At 34.6% G+C, this 19,404-nt stretch overlaps 1 protein-coding gene and 1 long non-coding RNA gene across 2 annotated transcripts; one reads left to right on the top strand and one right to left on the bottom strand.

Moving 5' to 3' along the window:
• Window positions 1-656: 656 nt before the first annotated feature.
• On the bottom strand, window positions 657-13,157 carry LOC136041562 (uncharacterized). Its single transcript, XM_065726248.1, has 3 exons — window positions 13,004-13,157; window positions 5,105-5,300; window positions 657-1,557 (listed from the first exon to the last, which is right to left on the bottom strand). Exons 1-3 carry the CDS (start codon window positions 13,155-13,157, stop codon window positions 672-674), a joined length of 1,236 nt encoding a protein of 411 aa, XP_065582320.1. The 3' UTR covers window positions 657-671.
• A 2,581-nt stretch (window positions 13,158-15,738) lies between these two features.
• Window positions 15,739-18,059, top strand: LOC136041559 (uncharacterized). Its single transcript, XR_010621055.1, has 2 exons — window positions 15,739-17,456; window positions 17,509-18,059. It is a non-coding gene; the product is annotated as an uncharacterized LOC136041559 (long non-coding RNA).
• The last annotated feature ends 1,345 nt before the right edge of the window (window positions 18,060-19,404 follow it).

Raw genomic sequence — 19,404 nt, 5'->3', positions numbered from 1 at the left:
CCAAAGCAACGAAATCGAAGATTGAATAGATATGAGAATAAAAGAATTCTTCTGAAATAAATTTTAACCTCCCTGAACCTCCTAATGAGAGTCCCAATGGTTTGAATACAAATCTCGCTCCCAAGTCTCCATACTTTCACTAGCCCGTATTCCACTGTTTCTTCCAATACCTCCCTCCTCTTGATTTATTCCTCTAATGTTTTTCCCTCATATATTTTCTCCCTGAAATATTTTCAACCAAATCACAATATCTGGTAACTTATTAGGTTGCTGGGAACTTGATTTCGGTCTTTTCCGGTTTCAGATTTCCGGCCTGAAATCAAGTCTTTTAAAATTGTGAGAAGGTTTCCTTTGGACTGGTTAAACTTAAAATTACGTCATTTACTGAGTCAAAAATTTGTTGATTTAGCAAAAGGTTTGCTTAAAATATCCATTACTTTCTACAGTTGGTACGCAACATCTTAATTAGTCTAGAAAAGGCAATCGCATTTGGCTCCACATAGATGGGCAAGAAGCTAGATTTCACCAATCGATCATCGTTCAACCGTAAAACGTAACCTAACACATTCCATATATTTACAGAATCTTAACTAACCTTGCAGCATAGGTAAATTCTAATCAGAATAACGAAAAGGCATTATACTTTTGATTAGCACATATTATAAGGTATTTCAATACGAATAAAGACTCACCTTATATTCTTTCATTTCAAAAAGTGCTTCAATAAAAATAGCAATTTCATTGGATCGTTCAAATCCTTTTGATCTAACCTTCTTTGAAATTTGGAAACTCCACTTTACTAGTTCAACGATTCGTGAATACTGGCGTTTCTCGAACAGCTCAATAAGATTTGACATTTGAGCACTTCTTTTGATAACGTCAAGGTTCGCTTCGCACATACTTTCTGTTATAAAAGATGTACCTAATTTATCTTTAATGAAAAATCCATCAGCATTTGCCTTCAGCTTCTTCAAATCATCAAAAATATTTAGAACTACTTCAGCAGCAAACTGACCCTGTCGTAACCACCCCAGTGATTTAAAGTGATTAAATTGTGCATAATGTGCACGCAGGCGCAAAAGCAAAAGATCATTTGTTTCAAAGAGGGACTCTTTCACTAACAGGATTTGTGTTAAATAAGTCAGATCACAAGTAAGTGGATCAGCAAAAATGCTTAAATCGTCATGCTCAATACACATTCTAGTTGCAATACGCAACTCACAACTGAGCAGACAAACTCTAATATCTTGAAGGATGCTTTGATCACCCAAATAGCTATGTATGACATCAGGATGACGTCTGTGTGTCATGACTCTTGTGTAAAGCTCGCAAAAGGCGGAGCTTAGCTCTACTGGCCAAACCATCTCCCACTTGTCTGAGAGTGTGTTTAACAACTCCCACATGAGGTTTACCAAGACACTATCTGAATGGTTGTCAAGAAATTCATTTATAACTGATACTTCGCAGCTCTTCAAATCCTGTTGCCGAATTTTGCCATTCTGATTAGCAGCTCTTATGTCTGATTCATCACATTCATTAAGTCCTTCATTTTGTCGCCTAGAAGAATTTTTTTTTTAATCAAAACTTTTTAAGAATTTGAGATCAATTTTCTGACTCTCTCACAAGTTCGATTCAAAAGCAAGGATGCAATAAAGCCCAATGAAAAAAAAAGAAGAAATTATTGGTTCCCGAAAGCAGTCTTTAAAAACATAAGAAACCCACTCTGGTTTGATGAAGTTACACTTCTAGAGTTTTTAGATTTACCATCAGAGCACTTGAATGGGGCTCAACTTTGAAGGTTTTTGAGGATCCCAACAAAACAAAAGGGATGATAAAAAATGGCAAATACCTTTGAAAAAGAAATTTATTGCCCAAATTATGTATTGTCTGCAATTTTTTGTCCTTGCAACACATTCTTAAGTTCAAATTTTTTTTCCATATAGGATCCATTCAAAAGGTAAAAATCTAGCTTTTTATATGCAGTGTAAAAGCACTGCCTCGGTAAAGAGTGACCTGACTTGAAAGTTTTCTTTTTTACAGGCCACTTCGCGTGTAAGGAGTTAACTACGAAATATTAGGAGAGAGGGTCATTTGATTTGAAATTGCAAGTTCTCGCCTTCTTTTGATCAGTCAAAAGTGATTGGGAGGCAAACAGTCTCCCTTTCACATTCTTTTTGGCTGCCCTCCCATTCGCCTCCTCGGCTGTAAATACATTAGATCAAGATTTTGAGATAGCCATTTTGCTCAAAATAGTCGGAAACTCCAATAACTATGCCTTTGGAAATGACATGAGTCCAATAGCCGCTTATACAAGGGCCCGAAAACGAACATATATTATTATGAATAATCAACTCAAACCTACAAACGTAGGACTAACACCCCCCTAATCCTTCTAAAGTATTCTTCTAATCGGGTTACCCTGGGTAGACAGTGCAAAATATAAAGTGCTTCTCTCTCCTGATTTTTTCTTGATCGGCATCGTTGTCGACACGAACAATGAGTCATATACCATCTTTAGAAAATTTCGATGTAGTAAAAGCTAGAATTGGACAAAGCTCAAACCTTACTTGTTGCTTCCATGTTTGATGGTGCTGTATAGAAAAAAGTTAAACAACGTTTTCCGTTACTGCTGCAACAAAAATATATTACCGGAAAAATTACGTACCTGTCTGACAAAAGCTAAATTTTTCTACTAAAAAATTATTTGACAAAGGAACTAAAATTTCTCAAGTAAAATTACCGGAACAATTACCTGGCTGCCAGACGTAAGTTGAATTCTTTCTGCTTAATGCATTATTTGACAAAGCAACCGAAATCTTTAAAGTAATTAATTAAACATACCAAAAAGCAACTAAATTTCTAAAGTAAAATTACCGGAACAATTATGCAGCTGCCAGACGAAAGTTGATTTTTTTTTTTTCTTTTCGCTCAATAAATTATTATACGACAAAGCGACCGAAATTTCTGAAATAATTAATTTTTAAACATTCAAAAGCAAAGAAATTACTACATTAAAATTACCATAGGAATTGTGCAGCTGCCAGACAAAAGTTGAACATTTTTTCTACTCATATAATCTAGCAATCAAGCCAATATAGGTGAGTAATTAATTCCAATGTAATTTTCATATTTTCAAAAGCGGCCAAAATTTCTAAAACAAAATTACCGGTAAAATTGCTTAAATGTAAGACAAAGATGAATTTTTCTCGGTTCAGTCAATTAATGACAAAGCAACCAACAATTTCTAAAGTTAATCAATTTAAAAATTTACAGACGCCATCAAAATTTCTAAAGTAAAACCATCGGAACTATTGCGTAGCTGGGAGACAAAAATTGATTTTTTCTTCACTCATTGCTACTACTGCTAACAAGTTACTCCCGCACCAAGCCGCCTGAGGCCAATACAGCCAATACAGCAATCCAAATCTATTAGAGCATCCCTCTTTACCCCCTACCAAGAAATCTTAGTTTCCCTCAAATATTTCCATACGACCTCCTCTCCCCCCATTCCAGGATGACCTGATTTTCGTTTGGCCCAAGATGGTTTGGCCCAAAAAGATAATTTTGGCAATATATCATTCTTCATCTGCAGAACGTGTACACGCCACCTCAACCTTTTTCTCATTATAGCCATACAAGCGAGGTTGAACCGCACTGTTCGTACAGTTTAGTGTTTGAGATAAGGTCGGTCAGTCGGGTATCCAAAACAACCCGTAGGCAATTTCTCTAGAAACCATCCAGCAAATCCTCTTCCGTTTTCCAGAGCGCCCACGCTTCTAAACCATACTTGACCCCTGTCATCACTGTACCTTTCAATGTTCTAACAGTGGCTCGTAGACTTATCTTCCAATCCTTCCAAAATTGTTTCGACTGTTAAAATATTCTCTGGGCCTTGGCTATTCAGCTTTTAGTACCTCCATTGCACCCATCATCTTTATTAATAATACTACCTAGGTAAGTGAAGCTACCCACTTGATCGATCTTCTCGTGATCCAACATGAATTTCGTCTTCACTTATTCCCAGTCTAAGCAACTTAGTTTGCACTTATTCTTGCACCCTGAAACATATTCTTGCACCCTGACCTATTCTTGCATCCTGACCTATTCTTGCACCTGACCTTTCCTTGACCAAACCTATTCTTGCACCCTGAAACATATTATTGCACCCTGACCTATTCTTGCATCCTGACCTATTCTTGCACCCTGAAACATTACTGCACCCTGACCTATTCTTGCATTCTGAACTATTCTTGCACCTGACCTATTCTTGATCAAGGCTATTCTTGCAACCTGAAACATATTCTTGCACCCTGACCTATTCTTGCACCCTGACCTATTCTTGACCAAACCTATTCTGGCACCCTGAAACATATTTTCCACTCAATAAGTTAATTACAAAACAACGAAAAACTTTAAAGTTAATTAATTTTGAAGTTTCCAAAAGCCGCCAGAATTTTTGGAGCAAAATTACTGGAACAATTGCGTAGCTGCAGACAAAAGCAGAATTTGTTTCCACTCGACAAATTATTTCACAAGGCAGCCAAAATATTATCAAGTAGGTTACTCCTGTGTGGATATCCAAACCTAAATGTAATTTAACACATTTTCAATACCCAAAAATATAAGTAAAACTAACAAAATATGAACCTCTTCTCATTACAGATTAATATAGCATAAACTACCCATAATGGTTTTCAGTTATATCATTTCTCTATAATCTGTTTTATGAAATTAGTTAGTTTGGCTTCTGAATAGCTCAGCAGGATTTTTAGCTTAAAAACTAATATGGTAGAAACAATATAATTTTGGACCGAAATACAACCGAATTAGGTTAACAGGATCGACAAATTTAACAGAAAAATGAATGAATGCATTAATAATTTAAAACAAAAAGGAATAATGCTCAGTTCTGTCCAGATCAAACACCGGGTAAAAAATCGATTTTTGAAATAATAATATAGATGAATCTTTTAAATTTTACTGCTATTACTTGCTATTTATATTTGACAGATGTAGTCTATGCGACATAATTCTCTCAGCTTCTGAAAGACGCAGTTAACATGTGAGTTAAGGACAAAATTAGTGAAGAAAATTAGATTCTTACTGTAAAGACGTAGGAAGTAAACTTCGCAGCTCAACTCTTAGCGTTTCGCTTTCCTCTTCACTCCGCATCTGGGCATGCTTTGACCTCGTCAATCGAATTTTTCTCCCAATTCCTTCTAAATGGTGAATCTTCTTTTTCTTCTTCAATATCTTTGCATCTTTGTCCTGGCCATCCTGTAAAAGAGCCCAGTCTTTAGCTAAAATCACAAAGGTTAAAATTTTAACTAAACTATAGAGAACAAAATACACTCATGAAACAAGAGCTAAGAGCTCATATGGCACTTGTGACAAGGTCGGAAGAGCCAAAAGCTCATATAGTATGAGCTCTAGAAAAATCTAAGAATCAATAGATTGCTTTAAAAGGAAAACCAAAGGCTTAATACCGTTCGGGTTTAAAATAAGAGCTCTGAGTCACGAGCTCCTTCTAAATATAAAAATTCATTAAGATCAGCTCACCCACTCGTAAGTTAAAAATATCTCAATTTTTCTAATTTTTCCTCTTCCTTCAGCCCATCAGATGGTCGAATCGGGGAAAATGACTTTATCAAGTCGATTTGTGACACTCCCTGATACGCCTAAAAATTTTCATCGTCCTAGCACGTCCAGAAGCACCAAACAAGCCAAAGCATTAGAACCCACCCCCTAACTCCTCCAACGAGAGCGGATCCAGTCCGGTAATGTCAATCACGTATCTACGACATTTATAAGCATTTTCAAAGATTTCCGGTTTTCCCCTCCAACTCTCCCCAATTTCAACATATTTGGTCGGGCTCTGAAATAAGAGCTCTGAGACATGAGTTCCTTCTAAATATCAAATCAAACAATTAGTGGTAACGAACTGTAGTGAGGAGCGACCCGGCTCAATAGTAAACGAAACTTTAAAAAACGGAATTTCGATGCTAAAAGATACATCAAAATAATCGGATTTTTATGCTGATTTTAAATATATAGGTTTCATCAAATTTAGTCTTTTTCATCAAAAGTTACGAGCCTGAAAAAATTTGCCTTATTTTGGAGAATAGGGGGAAACACCCCCTAAAAATCATAGGATCTTAACGAAAATCACAGCATCGCATTCAGCGTATCAGACAATCATAAAGAAAAAGGTCCAATCTACAAAAATGTGGAATTTCGTATTTTTTGCTAGAAGACAGATCACGGGTGCGTGTTTAGGCTATTTTTTTTTCCAGGGGTCATCGTATCGACCAAGTGGTCCTAGAGTGTTGCAAGAGGGCTCATTCTAACGGAAATGAAAAGTTCTAGTGCCCTTTTTAAGTGACCAAAAAAATTGGAGGGCACCAAGGAGAGGGGCTGCAAGTTACAAACTTTGATCAATGTTTACATACAGTAATGGGTATTGGGAAGTGCACCGACGTTTTCAGGGGGATTTCTTTGGTTTGGGTGTGGGGTTGAGGGGAGGGGCTATGTGGGAGGATATTTACTTGGAGGAATATTTCATGGGGGAAGAGAAATTCAATGAAAAGGGCGCAGGATTTTCTAGGAGTACTATTAAAAAAAAACAATGAAAATATAAACATGAGAAAGTTTTTTCAATTGAAAGTAAGGAGTAGCATTAAAATTTAAAACGAACAGAGATTATTACGCATATGAGGGGTTCTAAAAATAATTTAGCATAAAGAGCGAGGTATTCAGGAGGAGATAAATACTTCGCTCTTTATGCTAAAGTATTTGTAGTAATTTTAACTATTTATTCTACGGCCTTTCTGATTCAGGGGTCATTCTTAAAGAATTGGGACAAAACTTAAGATTTAGTGTGAAGGGCGAGGTATTAACGAGGGGCAAACCCCCATTAAAAGTTCTAGTTGCCTTTTTAAGTAATCGAAAAATTGGAGGGCAACTAGGCCTCTTTCCCCACCCCTTATTTCTCAAAATCGTCTGATAAAAACTAAGAGAAAGCCATTTAGCCAAAAAAAGAATTAATATGCAAATTTCATTTTAATAATTTATGTACGGAGAGCCAAAATCAAACATGCCTTAATTCAAAAACGTTCAGAAATTAAATATAAAAAAAACTCTTTTTTTTAACTGAAAGTAAGGAGCGACATTAAAACTTAAAACGAACAGAAATTACTCCGTATATTAAATGGGTTGTCCCCTCCGCAATCCCTCGCTCTTTACGCTAAAGTTTGACTCTTTGCCACAATTCTACTTTTTAAAACAATTAAAAACTTTAGCGTAAAGAGCGAAGTATTGCGGAGGGGACAACCCATTTAATATACGGAGTAATTAATAACCCCAGCTCCTCCAAAGAGAACGGATCCGTTCCAATCATGTCAATTTTGTATCTATAACTTGTGCTTATCTTCCCATCAAGTTTCATCCTGATCTCTCCACTCTAAGCGTTTTCCAAGATTTCCGGTTCATCCCCCCCAACCCTCTATGTCCCCGGATCCGATTAGAATTGAAAATAGAGCATCTGAGACACAAGATTCTTCTATATATCAAGTTTCATTAAGATCCGATCACCCATTCGTAAGACTTTTTCGTCGATTTTCACGTTTTCCAAGAATTACGGTTTCCCCCTCCAACTCCCCCCAATGTTACCAAATCTGGTCGGGATTTAAAATGAGAATTCTAAAGCACAAGATTCTTCTAAATATCAAATTTCATTAAGATCCGATCACCCGTTCGGAAGTTACAAATACCTAATTTTTTCTAATTTTTCCGAATTACTCCCCCCCCCCCAAACTCCACTAAAGAGAGCGGATTCGGTCCGGTTATGTCAGCCACGTATCTTGGATCTGTGCTTATTCTTCCCACTAAGTTTCATCCTGATCTCTCCGCTTTAAGCGTTTTCCAAGATCCCCCCCCCCCAATGACACTGGATCCGGTCGGGATTTAAAATAAGAGATCTGAGTTACGAGGTCCTTCTAAATATGAAATTTCATTAAGATCCGATCACTCCTTCGTAAGTTAAAAATACCTGATTTTTTCTAATTTTTTAGAATTAACCTTCCCCTCTCAACTCCCCCAAAGATAGCGGATTTGTTCCGATTATGTCAATCACGTATCTAGGACTTGTGCTTATTTTTCCCACCGAGTTTCATCCTGATCCCTCCACTCAAAGCGTTTTCCAAGATTTTAGGTCCCCCCCTCCAACTTCCCCTATATCACCGGATTGGGATTTCACCGGTTGGGATTTCAAATAAGAGCTCTGAGACACAATATCCTTCTAAAAATCAAATTTCATTAAGATACTATCACTCTTCGTAAGTTAAAAACAACTCATTTTTTCTAATTTTTCAGAATTAACACCCCCCCCCCAAACACAGCAAATCCGTTCCAGTTATGTCAATCACATATCTAGGACTTGTGCTAATTTTCCCCACCAAGTTTCATCCCTATCCCTCCACTCTAAGCGTTTTCCAAGATTTTAGGTTTCCTCCCCCAACTCCCCCCAAAGTCACCAGGTCCGGTCGGGATTGAAAATAAGAGCTCTGAGACAAGATGTTCTTCCAAACATCAAATTTCACTAAGATCCTATCACTCCTTCGTAAGTTAAAAGTAACCCATTTTTTTTCTAATTTTTCAGAATTAACTACCATCCCCCCAACTCCCCCAAACAGAGCAGATCCGTTCCGGTTATATCAATGACGTATCTGGGACTTGTGCTTATTTTCCCTCCACTGCACCCTCCACTCTAAGCGTTTTCCAAAGATCTAGGTCCCCCAAACTCCCCTCAATGTCTCCAGATCAAGTCGGGATTTAAAATAAAAGCTCTGAGACATAATATCCTTCCAAACATATAATTTCATTAAGATCCGAACACCCGTTCGTAATTCTTCCGATCTAACCATCCCCCACTCCCCCCAGATAGTCAAATCGGGAAACGACAATTTTTTATTTAATCTGGTCTGGTTCCTGATACGCCTGCCAAATTTCACTCCCCTAGCTTACCTGGAAGTGCCTAAACAAGCAAAACCTAGACGGACAGACCGACCGACAGACAGACCGACAGAATTTGCGATCGCTGTATGTCACTTGGTAGATGCCAAGTGCCATAAAGCCAAAATACAACAAAAATCTAAACTTACAAACACAAAAATTTTGACTTAAATATACAGAACAAACTACAGTCAAGAAAAAAGCCAAAAGACAACCAAAAAAAAGAATAGAAAATAGCTTACTCGCTCAACTAGTACAAGGCAAGCATATACATACCAGAAAAATCAAAAATGCGTATAACATACTTCCATCAATGTAAAAGTACTCTTATCAATATTATAAGTTGTCATAAAACCACAAGTAAAAATTTATTTTTAAAAATTATAATATAAAATAAAGGTAAAAATGTAAATGATTTCTTTGGTAACACAGGAGCAGGGTGAAGACACAACTCGATGCGGATTTTTGAGTTGTTTCCAAATATAATAATTATTTCACTAGCAAACGCATCCCTGATCCTTATGGTCCCATGTATAGCCCTAGGATATAGGTTTGTACAAGACTATAAAAAAAAAATAAAGCAACAAAATTCTTCTTTCCAATGCAGCATGTTTTTTTAATCACACAATCATGCTTACTTCCATCTGTTATCCCCATCCACACATCATTTTTAAATAATACTAGCTGTTAGGGTGGCGCTTCGCGCCACACCAACACCTAGTTGGTGGGGGCGCTTCGCGCCCCCCCCCCAAGCCCCCCGCGCGCGTAAGTCGTTACGTACCATATTAGGTACGCGCCATTGTAGTTGTGTCCCTGTGGCCCACCTGGGAATAAATATATATATATATATATATATATATATATATATATATATATATATATATATATATATATATATATACATATATATATATATACATATATATATATATATATATATATATATATATATATATATATATATATATATATATATATATATATATATATATATATATATATATATATATATATATATATATATATATATGTATATATATATATATATATATATATATATATATTTATATACATTTCCATCCCAACACCTAGAAGGTGGGGGCGCTTCGCGCCCCCCAAGCCTCCCCGCGCGCGTAAGTCGTTACGCGCCATTATAGTTGTGTCCCCCTGTGTCCCACCTGTGAATATATATATATATATATATATATATATATATATATATATATATATATATATATATATATATATATATATATATATATATATATATATATATATATATATTTAACTACGTAAAACTTGCGAACATACAACATTCTTGGCTGTCCCACTGTCTGTGCATATAAATAGATTGTCAGGTTTACCGACTCTTGAACATGCAACATAAAATTGTCCATGGGAAAAACAATCTGTGTTCAGATCTATACCTCATTATTCTAATGATTGCCCTTGTGCTTTGTTGAAGGTGATTGCTAATCGAACATTCCCTGTGTCCCCGTCGTCATTTATATATCCCCCTGTGCCCCCCGGCGTCCCCGTTGTTGTTGTTTCCCTGTGTCCCGGTCGTCATTTGTGTCAGGGTGTCCCAGTCTGTAATTTCTCTTTGAGTGTCGCGGTCGTCATTTATATTCCCTGTGTCCCGGTGTCCCGGTCGTCATTTTTGTCCCGGTCGTCATTTGTATTTCGGTGTCCCGGTCTGTAATTTCTCTTTGAGTGTCCTGGTCGTCATTTATATTCCCTGTGTCCCGGTCGTCATTTGTGTCCCGGTGCTTTGTCGATGGTATATTCCCTATGTCCCGGTGTCCCGGTCGTCATTTGTGTCCCGATGTCCCGGTCTGTAATTTCGTCAGTCGACAAACATGACGTCAGTCGACACAAAAACATGACGTCACTCGACAGACACACAGAAGTAATTTTATTATGTAGCCAGATTAGTATATGTGCGTGTGGCAAACCTCGTTTTTGCCATTCCACTGAGTACATCCAGCATCGCACTGACCCAAACACTTCAAGTTTTACTATGTAGTTTATCAGTGATTTCAACTTTTGCCGGAAGACACGGGCCGTAATGTCATGTCTATGAACCGCCGATTGTCCTTGAAGTAAAATCTGCTGTATCTCGTCCCAAGATTGATTACATGTAAATGTAATAAATAAATCTGGACGACCATAGAGACGAACATACGCAATAGCATCTTGAGCATATTCATGCATATGACGGGAACTGCCAGCATATGACGAAGGTAAAATCGTTAATCTTCCAACGTTTGTGGTATTACCGTCATTTACAACTGCATCTCGCAAATGAATGTATTGTTCAGAGCGGAGCTTGGTCTGATTCAGACGGATATATAGCAAACGTTCTGATTCAATTTTTGCATACATATCAACGACGTATTGGTGAAACAATTGACGGCATTTTAAAATATAATTGTCTTCATCCTGCCGAATCATTAGTCTATAGGAATAATAATGCATTGCATTGCATTTCTTATTCATTTCTTTATTAATGGCTGGATTCATGAATTTAATATTAAAGTGATAGCCGTCGGCTCCATCCCAAAAAAATGATAGGATATTGTAGGGCATCGTAGCATCGATGAGTTTCAGCAATTCTTACCAACTGAGCGTTTCACTTATGAAGAAAAATATCTCGAGGTAAAAATTGATCACCGACCATAACGATTGCCACTTCGTCGATAGTTGGAGCATTGTATCTACGCACATGTTGGCCAGGAGGCGTTTTGTCAGCGGATATAACAATTTTATGCGTATCAGTAGGCGTCAAATCGATGGCTGTTTTGAACAGACACACTAAATTATCATTTTCGTGGAAAAGATGTTGCAATTGGGAAACGATTGTCCTTTCAACGTTGGGAGAAATTTCGCAACGTGCATTCAATTCAGAAGTTCTATCACTGATGAAGTACAATTGTAAAAATTTATGATTCTCGCCTGAGAATGGTAGAAGGGACCCAGCTTTATGATAAATTTGCCCTTTTACTTTGAAAGTAGGCATAAATTGACCTGGATTTTCCATTTGGGCACCAAACGACGTCATTTGGAAACATGAGTTATATTTTATTCTGACGTAGTTCCAGTAAACAAAGTCTTCAATGGCTCTGGTGGTGCAGCCAATAGAGGAAGTTTAACTTTTCCTGAGGCGCAACACATTCCCATTGTTTCACCATTGAATTTCAAGGCCTTGATATAGAAAAAATTTTTGACATAGTCCCGACTTGAACACATCTACTCAAGCTATAATCATCGACTGGGCTGTACCTGAATGTCAGGCGATAATTTTCAGGTTGCTCTTGTGATTCCTCGGCACGCTTTCTTTTCTTACTATCTCTATCAGCCGCAAGCCTGTTTCCTTGCTGTTCTTGTGATTCCTCGGCACGCCTTCTTTTTTCACTTTCTCTTTTAGCAGCAAGTCTGGTTTCGCGTTGCTCTTGTGATTCCTCGGCACGCTTTCTGTTCTTACTTGCTCTATCAGCCGCAAGCCTGTTTTCTAGCTGTTCTTGTGATTCCTCGGCACGCCTTCTTTTTCACTTTCTCTTTTAGCAGCAAGTCTGGTTTCGCGTTGCTCTTGTGATTCCTCGGCACGCTTTCTATTCTTACTTTCTCTATCAGCAGCAAGTTTTTTGGTATAGACTCTTTGAGCAGCTTCCTCGGCTGTTGACATTGTAGGTTCTTCAGTCATTTTACAATTAAACATTTTTCCGTGAACGAATGTCTTAAATACCTTTAATGACGTCATCGTCATAATGACGACATGACGACCTGATGACATGGCGTCACTCGACACACAGACACAAAGACAACTTATTTTTATATAGATAGACAGATTGGCCTAATATATTCAGATATAGACCAAATAGTTTTAACAGTTCAGATAACCCCTTTACAAATAAACAAAGCATCGACAAATTGCAAAACAACAGAAAAATATACTCGTTATGTTTATATATGGGACTATAAAGGGGAAGGATACAAGTGAAACCACCACCACTACTATCAATAACTCCCGTAGCACCAAGCCGCCTGAGGCCAACACAGCTACGCACGCTCCTCATCCATTCAAAGCCTCCATCTTTACACCCTTCAAGGAAGTTCAAATTAAATCTTTCTTTTATACATCCTCCCATCTCTACCGTCGACCTGCTTTCTGTTTTACAAGTGAAATGATTATTATATTTAGACGGATCATAAAAGATATATCGAGTAGTATTTTCATATTGTCCCTATGTCACCCATGACACCATGTATATGTTATCATGAATGTCTGAAATCTGGTTAATGTCGAAATTAACCGGCGAATGTCCGAAATTTCTTTTTCTCTGCTTGGATTCAATTAGCTTTGCGAGTCACTTTTTTCAGTCTTACGCAAGCTTTGATGGTAAAAGTTAAAATTAGGTTATATTATGTTAGTTTAGGTTAGATTAAGTTAAATTAGGGTAGATTAGGTTAAATTTAATTTTAAATATCAGAAATGGGTTTAAAACGTGACCTAAGCTAACCCAGCCTAACCTAACCTAGCCAAATCTTATCTAACTTAACCAGGCATCATCAGACCTTGTATTGAATTAAAAAAGTTGACTGGCAACCCAGACTAAATCCAAGAAGAAAAAAAGGCATTTCGGACATTCACCGGTGAATGTCGACATTCACCAATTTGAGGATATTCGCAGTAACATATATATTTACCAGAATAAATTTGAAAATTTTCAACGTGGTTATTAGTCAGTATTAAAATATGCAATAAAATAGAGTTAGAATTTCTGCAAATCATCCTTGACGATTCTGCTTCGATTCTCTAAGCTCTTTATGTCCCAAGTCTCGCTATGGGAAGTTTTGAAAGATTCCTTTTAAAAGGAGGGAGAAGGACTCAGTGAAAGTCAAAGCTGAGAAATTTAAGTGAAAAACTTAAGTGAAAAATTTAAGCGAAAAATTTAAATGAAAAATTTAAGTGAAAAATTCACAGTCAAGAAATACCGCCTTGTTTCAAATTTTAAGTGAAAAATTCACAGTCAAAAAATACCGCCTTGTTTCAAATTTTAAGTGAAAAACTTAAGTGAAAAATTTAAGTGAAAAATTCACAGTCAAGAAATACCACCTTGTTTCAAATTTTAAGTGAAAAATTTAAGTGACAAATTTAAGTGAAAAATTCACAGTCAAGAAATACCGCCTTATTTCAAATTTAAAGTGAAAAATTGAAGTGAAAAATTCACAGTCAAGAAATACCGCCTTGTTTCAAATTATATTAAGTTGAGTCCTTCCAAATCTGAATCGTTACTCAAATAAGATGCTTTTGTTAGAGTTAGAGTGGAGGTATTTTATTATAGAAAATTATATTTCAATCACAACGTCTTTTTAGAATGACATTAGGTCAATCCTTTCCAACCTTTCATTGTTTGGCAAGTGTTTTAGATTTGGCAATTTTTTGATTGGTCTAAAGGAATACCCTAGCGACCTTTTTTTCTCGGGAACCTTTGTCAAATTTTAGTTCAAGCTAGCCGCAAAATATATGAATGAGTTGCCCCAAGCCTCAAAAATGAATAAGGGTATGAATAACTATTCTTACTAGTGCCAAGGCTCCTATGCCATCTTTCGGATTACATTCAAGAAGAAGTTTTGTCTCCAGGCTTTGTATGTACTTTAAAGGTTTAAGGTACTACCTTAAGTACTTAACTTTGTACTATTTTGTACTTTAACTATACGTACTTTAAAGAATGTCAGGATGGAGGCATATAGAGGCACATTGCAACAAATATTCAGTCAGAAGTCTGCAGTTCTCCACATTAAAAACAAGTAAAACCCCATTTTTGCATATAGAAAACATATTTAAAATATAGAAAACAGAAGATATATAGAAAACTATAGAAACATATCATTAATGTACCTCTTTTTCTTCATGTCTTTATTTTCCTCATACACAAGAAATGGGCGGGAAATATAAACTAAGGATCATATAAATGTTAAATATCAAGTACTTTTCGTAAATCGACACTGATGGGGACAAATTTAAATGCCATATGGATGCCGTTACGGGACATAACTGGAAAGGAGTGATTTTGAAAACTGGAAACAACACTATTTTAAATCACAAAAGTTGAAAGCCCTTCAAATCCTTCTTTATAGTCATGTGATCACAGCATATCCTTAACTATTTCCAGAATGATTCTGTTGACAATACATAAATCATCCCCCGGAATACTTACCCATTAGCCTCACAGAAATTTTACCTATAATGGCCAACCGACATATATTTCTGTTAAAGTTTAAATGAAATCAAAAGTAAAACCTATGCATAATGCTACATTTCAACAAAACATACCACTAACTAATTTCTGTATCATTTACGTAAGTTAGGTATAGAACTCGTTGCTTGTTTTGTTTTGCACCAAAAAGAAGCAAATTACATGGCAACTCAAGTTTTTTATGGAAGTAAAGAGGAAAACATAAAGGAAAAAAAAATATTGCTTTTCGGTCTATGAAACATGTATCTATAACATGAATAGGTCAAAGAAAACTGATAGTAATTCCCAATTATTTGTTGGAGTTATGCAAAACTAACACTTCATTGAAAGCAAGAAGCTAAACAAGAAGCTATATATATATATATATATATATATATATATATGTATATATATATATATATATATATATATATATATATATATATATATATATATATATATATATATATATATATATATATATATATATATATATATATATATATATATATATATATATCTATATATATAAAAATAAGTTGTCTGTGTGTGGATCTGTGGATGGATCAGGTGACGTCATGTTTGTCCGCATATGACGTCTGAATTATTTCACACTAATACAAAAGAAGAAAAAAACTAAAAAAGGTAAAAACTACAAAAAAAACTAAAAAGAAAAAAAAACTAAAAAGCTAAAAAACTAAAAAAAACTAAAAAAAGGTAAAAATCTAATAACTAAAAAAAAACTGAAAAAAATAAAAAAAGGCAAAAACTAGAAAAAAAATAAAAACTAATAAAAAAACTAAAAAAGCTAAAAAACTAAAAAAACTAAAGAAAACTAAAAAAAGGTAAAAAACTAAAAAAAACTAAAAACTAAAAAAGAAAAAAACTAAAAAAAAGGAAAAAACTGAAAAATAAAAGAGAAAAAGAAAACTAAAAAAATATGAATAAATATATATAAAAATAAGTTGTTTTCTGGGTTATGTCTGTCTGTCTGTCTGTCGAGTGACGTCGTGTTTGTCCGCATATGACGTCTGAATTATTTCACACTAATACAAAAGAAGAAAAAAACTAAAAAAGGTAAAAACTACAAAAAAAAACTAAAAAGAAAAAAAAACTAAAAAGCTAAAAAACTAAAAAAAACTAAAAAAAGGTAAAAATCTAATAACTAAAAAAAAACTGAAAAAAATAAAAAAAGGCAAAAACTAGAAAAAAAATAAAAACTAATAAAAAAACTAAAAAAGCTAAAAAACTAAAAAAACTAAAAAAAAACTAAAAAAAGGTAAAAAACTAAAAAAAACTAAAAACTAAAAAAGAAAAAAACTAAAAAAAAGGAAAAAACTGAAAAATAAAAGAGAAAAAGAAAACTAAAAAAATATGAATAAATATATATAAAAATAAGTTGTTTTCTGGGTTATGTCTGTCTGTCTGTCTGTCGAGTGACGTCGTGTTTGTCCGCATATGACGTCTGAATTATTTCACACTAATACAAAAGAAGAAAAAAAACTAAAAAAGGTAAAAACTACAAAAAAAACTAAAAAGAAAAAAACTAAAAAAGCTAAAAAACTAAAAAAAACTAAAAAAAGGTAAAAAACAAAAAACTAAAAAAAACTGAAAAAACTAAAAAAAGGCAAAAACTAAAAAAAAAAACTAAAAACTAATAAAAAAACTAAAAAAGCTAAAAAACTAAAAAAACTAAAAAAACTAAAAAAAGGTAAAAAACTAAAAAAAAACTAAAAACTAAAAAAGAAAAAACTAAAAAAAAGGAAAAAACTGAAAAATAAGAGAAAAAGAAAACTAAAAAAATATTAATAAAAATGTTTCTACGTGTGCCCATAAATTAGAATTTTTCAGGCAAGCATTCATTTCGTCTGCAGGAGTTGATCTAGGTATTATAGGTAAGTTGTCTGTGTGTGGATCTGTGGATGGATCAGGTGACGTCATGTTTGTCCGCATATGACGTCTGAATTATTTCACACTAATACAAAAGAAGAAAAAAACTAAAAAAGGTAAAAACTACAAAAAAAAACTAAAAAGAAAAAAAAACTAAAAAGCTAAAAAACTAAAAAAAACTAAAAAAAGGTAAAAATCTAATAACTAAAAAAAAACTGAAAAAAATAAAAAAAGGCAAAAACTAGAAAAAAAATAAAAACTAATAAAAAAACTAAAAAAGCTAAAAAACTAAAAAAACTAAAAAAAAACTAAAAAAAGGTAAAAAACTAAAAAAAACTAAAAACTAAAAAAGAAAAAAACTAAAAAAAAGGAAAAAACTGAAAAATAAAAGAGAAAAAGAAAACTAAAAAATATGAATAAATATATATAAAAATAAGTTGTTTTCTGGGTTATGTCTGTCTGTCTGTCTGTCGAGTGACGTCGTGTTTGTCCGCATATGACGTCTGAATTATTTCACACTAATACAAAAGAAGAAAAAAAACTAAAAAAGGTAAAAACTACAAAAAAAAACTAAAAAGAAAAAAACTAAAAAAGCTAAAAAACTAAAAAAAACTAAAAAAAGGTAAAAAACAAAAAACTAAAAAAAACTGAAAAAACTAAAAAAAGGCAAAAACTAAAAAAAAAACTAAAAACTAATAAAAAAACTAAAAAAGCTAAAAAACTAAAAAAACTAAAAAAACTAAAAAAAGGTAAAAAACTAAAAAAAAACTAAAAACTAAAAAAGAAAAAACTAAAAAAAAGGAAAAAACTGAAAAATAAGAGAAAAAGAAAACTAAAAAAATATTAATAAATATAAAAAATATAAATATAAATATAATATAAATTAGCAATCAACAAAGCACCAAGACACAAATGACGACCGGGACACAGGGAGTATAAATGACGACCAGGACATAAGTAAAAAAAAAAAAACTAAAAAAACTAAGAAATGGTAAAAACTACAAAAAAACTAAAAACTAATAAAAAAACTAAAAATCTAAAAATCTAAATAAACTAAAAAAGAAAAAAAGGAAAAAAGGAAAAAAATAAAGGAGAAAAACAAAACTAAAAAACGAATGTATATACAGACCGGGACACCGGGATACAAATGACGACCGGGACACAGGGAATATAAATGACGACCGGGACACAGGGACACAACTACAATGGGGACGCCGGGGGGCACAGGGGGATATAAATGACGACCGGGACACCGGGACACAAGGAATATAAATGACGCCCGGGACACTCAAAGAGAAATCACAGACTGGAACACCGGGACACAAATGACGACCGGGACACAGGGAATATAAATGACGACCGGGACACAGGGACATAACTGCAAAGGGGACGCCGGGGTGCAAAAGGGGATATATAAATGACGATGGCGACTCAGGGAATGGTCGATTAGCAATCACCATCAACAAAGCTCAAGGGCAATCATTAGAATCATGAGGTATAGATCTGAATACTGATTGTTTTCCCATGGACCATTATATGTTGCATGTTCAAGAGTCGGTAAACCTGAAAATCTATTTATATGCACAGACAATGGGACAGCAAAGAATGTTGTATATTCGCAAGTTTTACGTAGTTAAAAACATATATATATATATATATACAACTACAATGGCGCGTAACTAATATGGCGCGTAACGACTTACGCACGCGGGGGGGCTTGGGGGGGGGGCGCGAAGCGCCCCCACCAACTAGGTGTTGGGGTGGCGCGAAGCGCCACCCCAACAGCTAGTATATATATATATATATATATATCATGAAAAGAGAAATCACCAATGCAACAGCACAAACACAAAAAAAAGAGAGAGAGACAGAAGGAGAAAAGGAAGACTGTTTTCCTAAATTAGTGATTAATATAGACCAGCACTTGAATGAGGCCTTAACCCTACTCATCCATACAATCACATAGGTCAACCAGCATAGCCACACACAATCAACCATAAAGAATAATCCATGGACAGGCAGTCATGTCGTCAATAAGTATAAGTCGTCATTTACCAAACAATAGAAAAAATAATATAGACAAAAAATTCAGAGGCAACACTCAACATAAGGGCTCATCAGGAGAATACACTGGCCTATATAGGGTTTCGCCACTCTAATATATATATATATATATATATATATATATATTTATATTTTCATGATATATATATATATATATACTAGCTGTTGGGGTGGCGCTTCGCGCCACCCCAACACCTAGTTG

Source organism: Artemia franciscana, unplaced genomic scaffold (assembly GCF_032884065.1).
Source record: "Artemia franciscana unplaced genomic scaffold, ASM3288406v1 PGA_scaffold_29, whole genome shotgun sequence".
In the NCBI taxonomy this organism is placed as follows: Eukaryota; Metazoa; Arthropoda; class Branchiopoda; order Anostraca; family Artemiidae; genus Artemia; species Artemia franciscana.
Note: the sequence above shows the minus strand (reverse complement) of the source record. Positions and strands in the feature narration are given on the sequence as shown.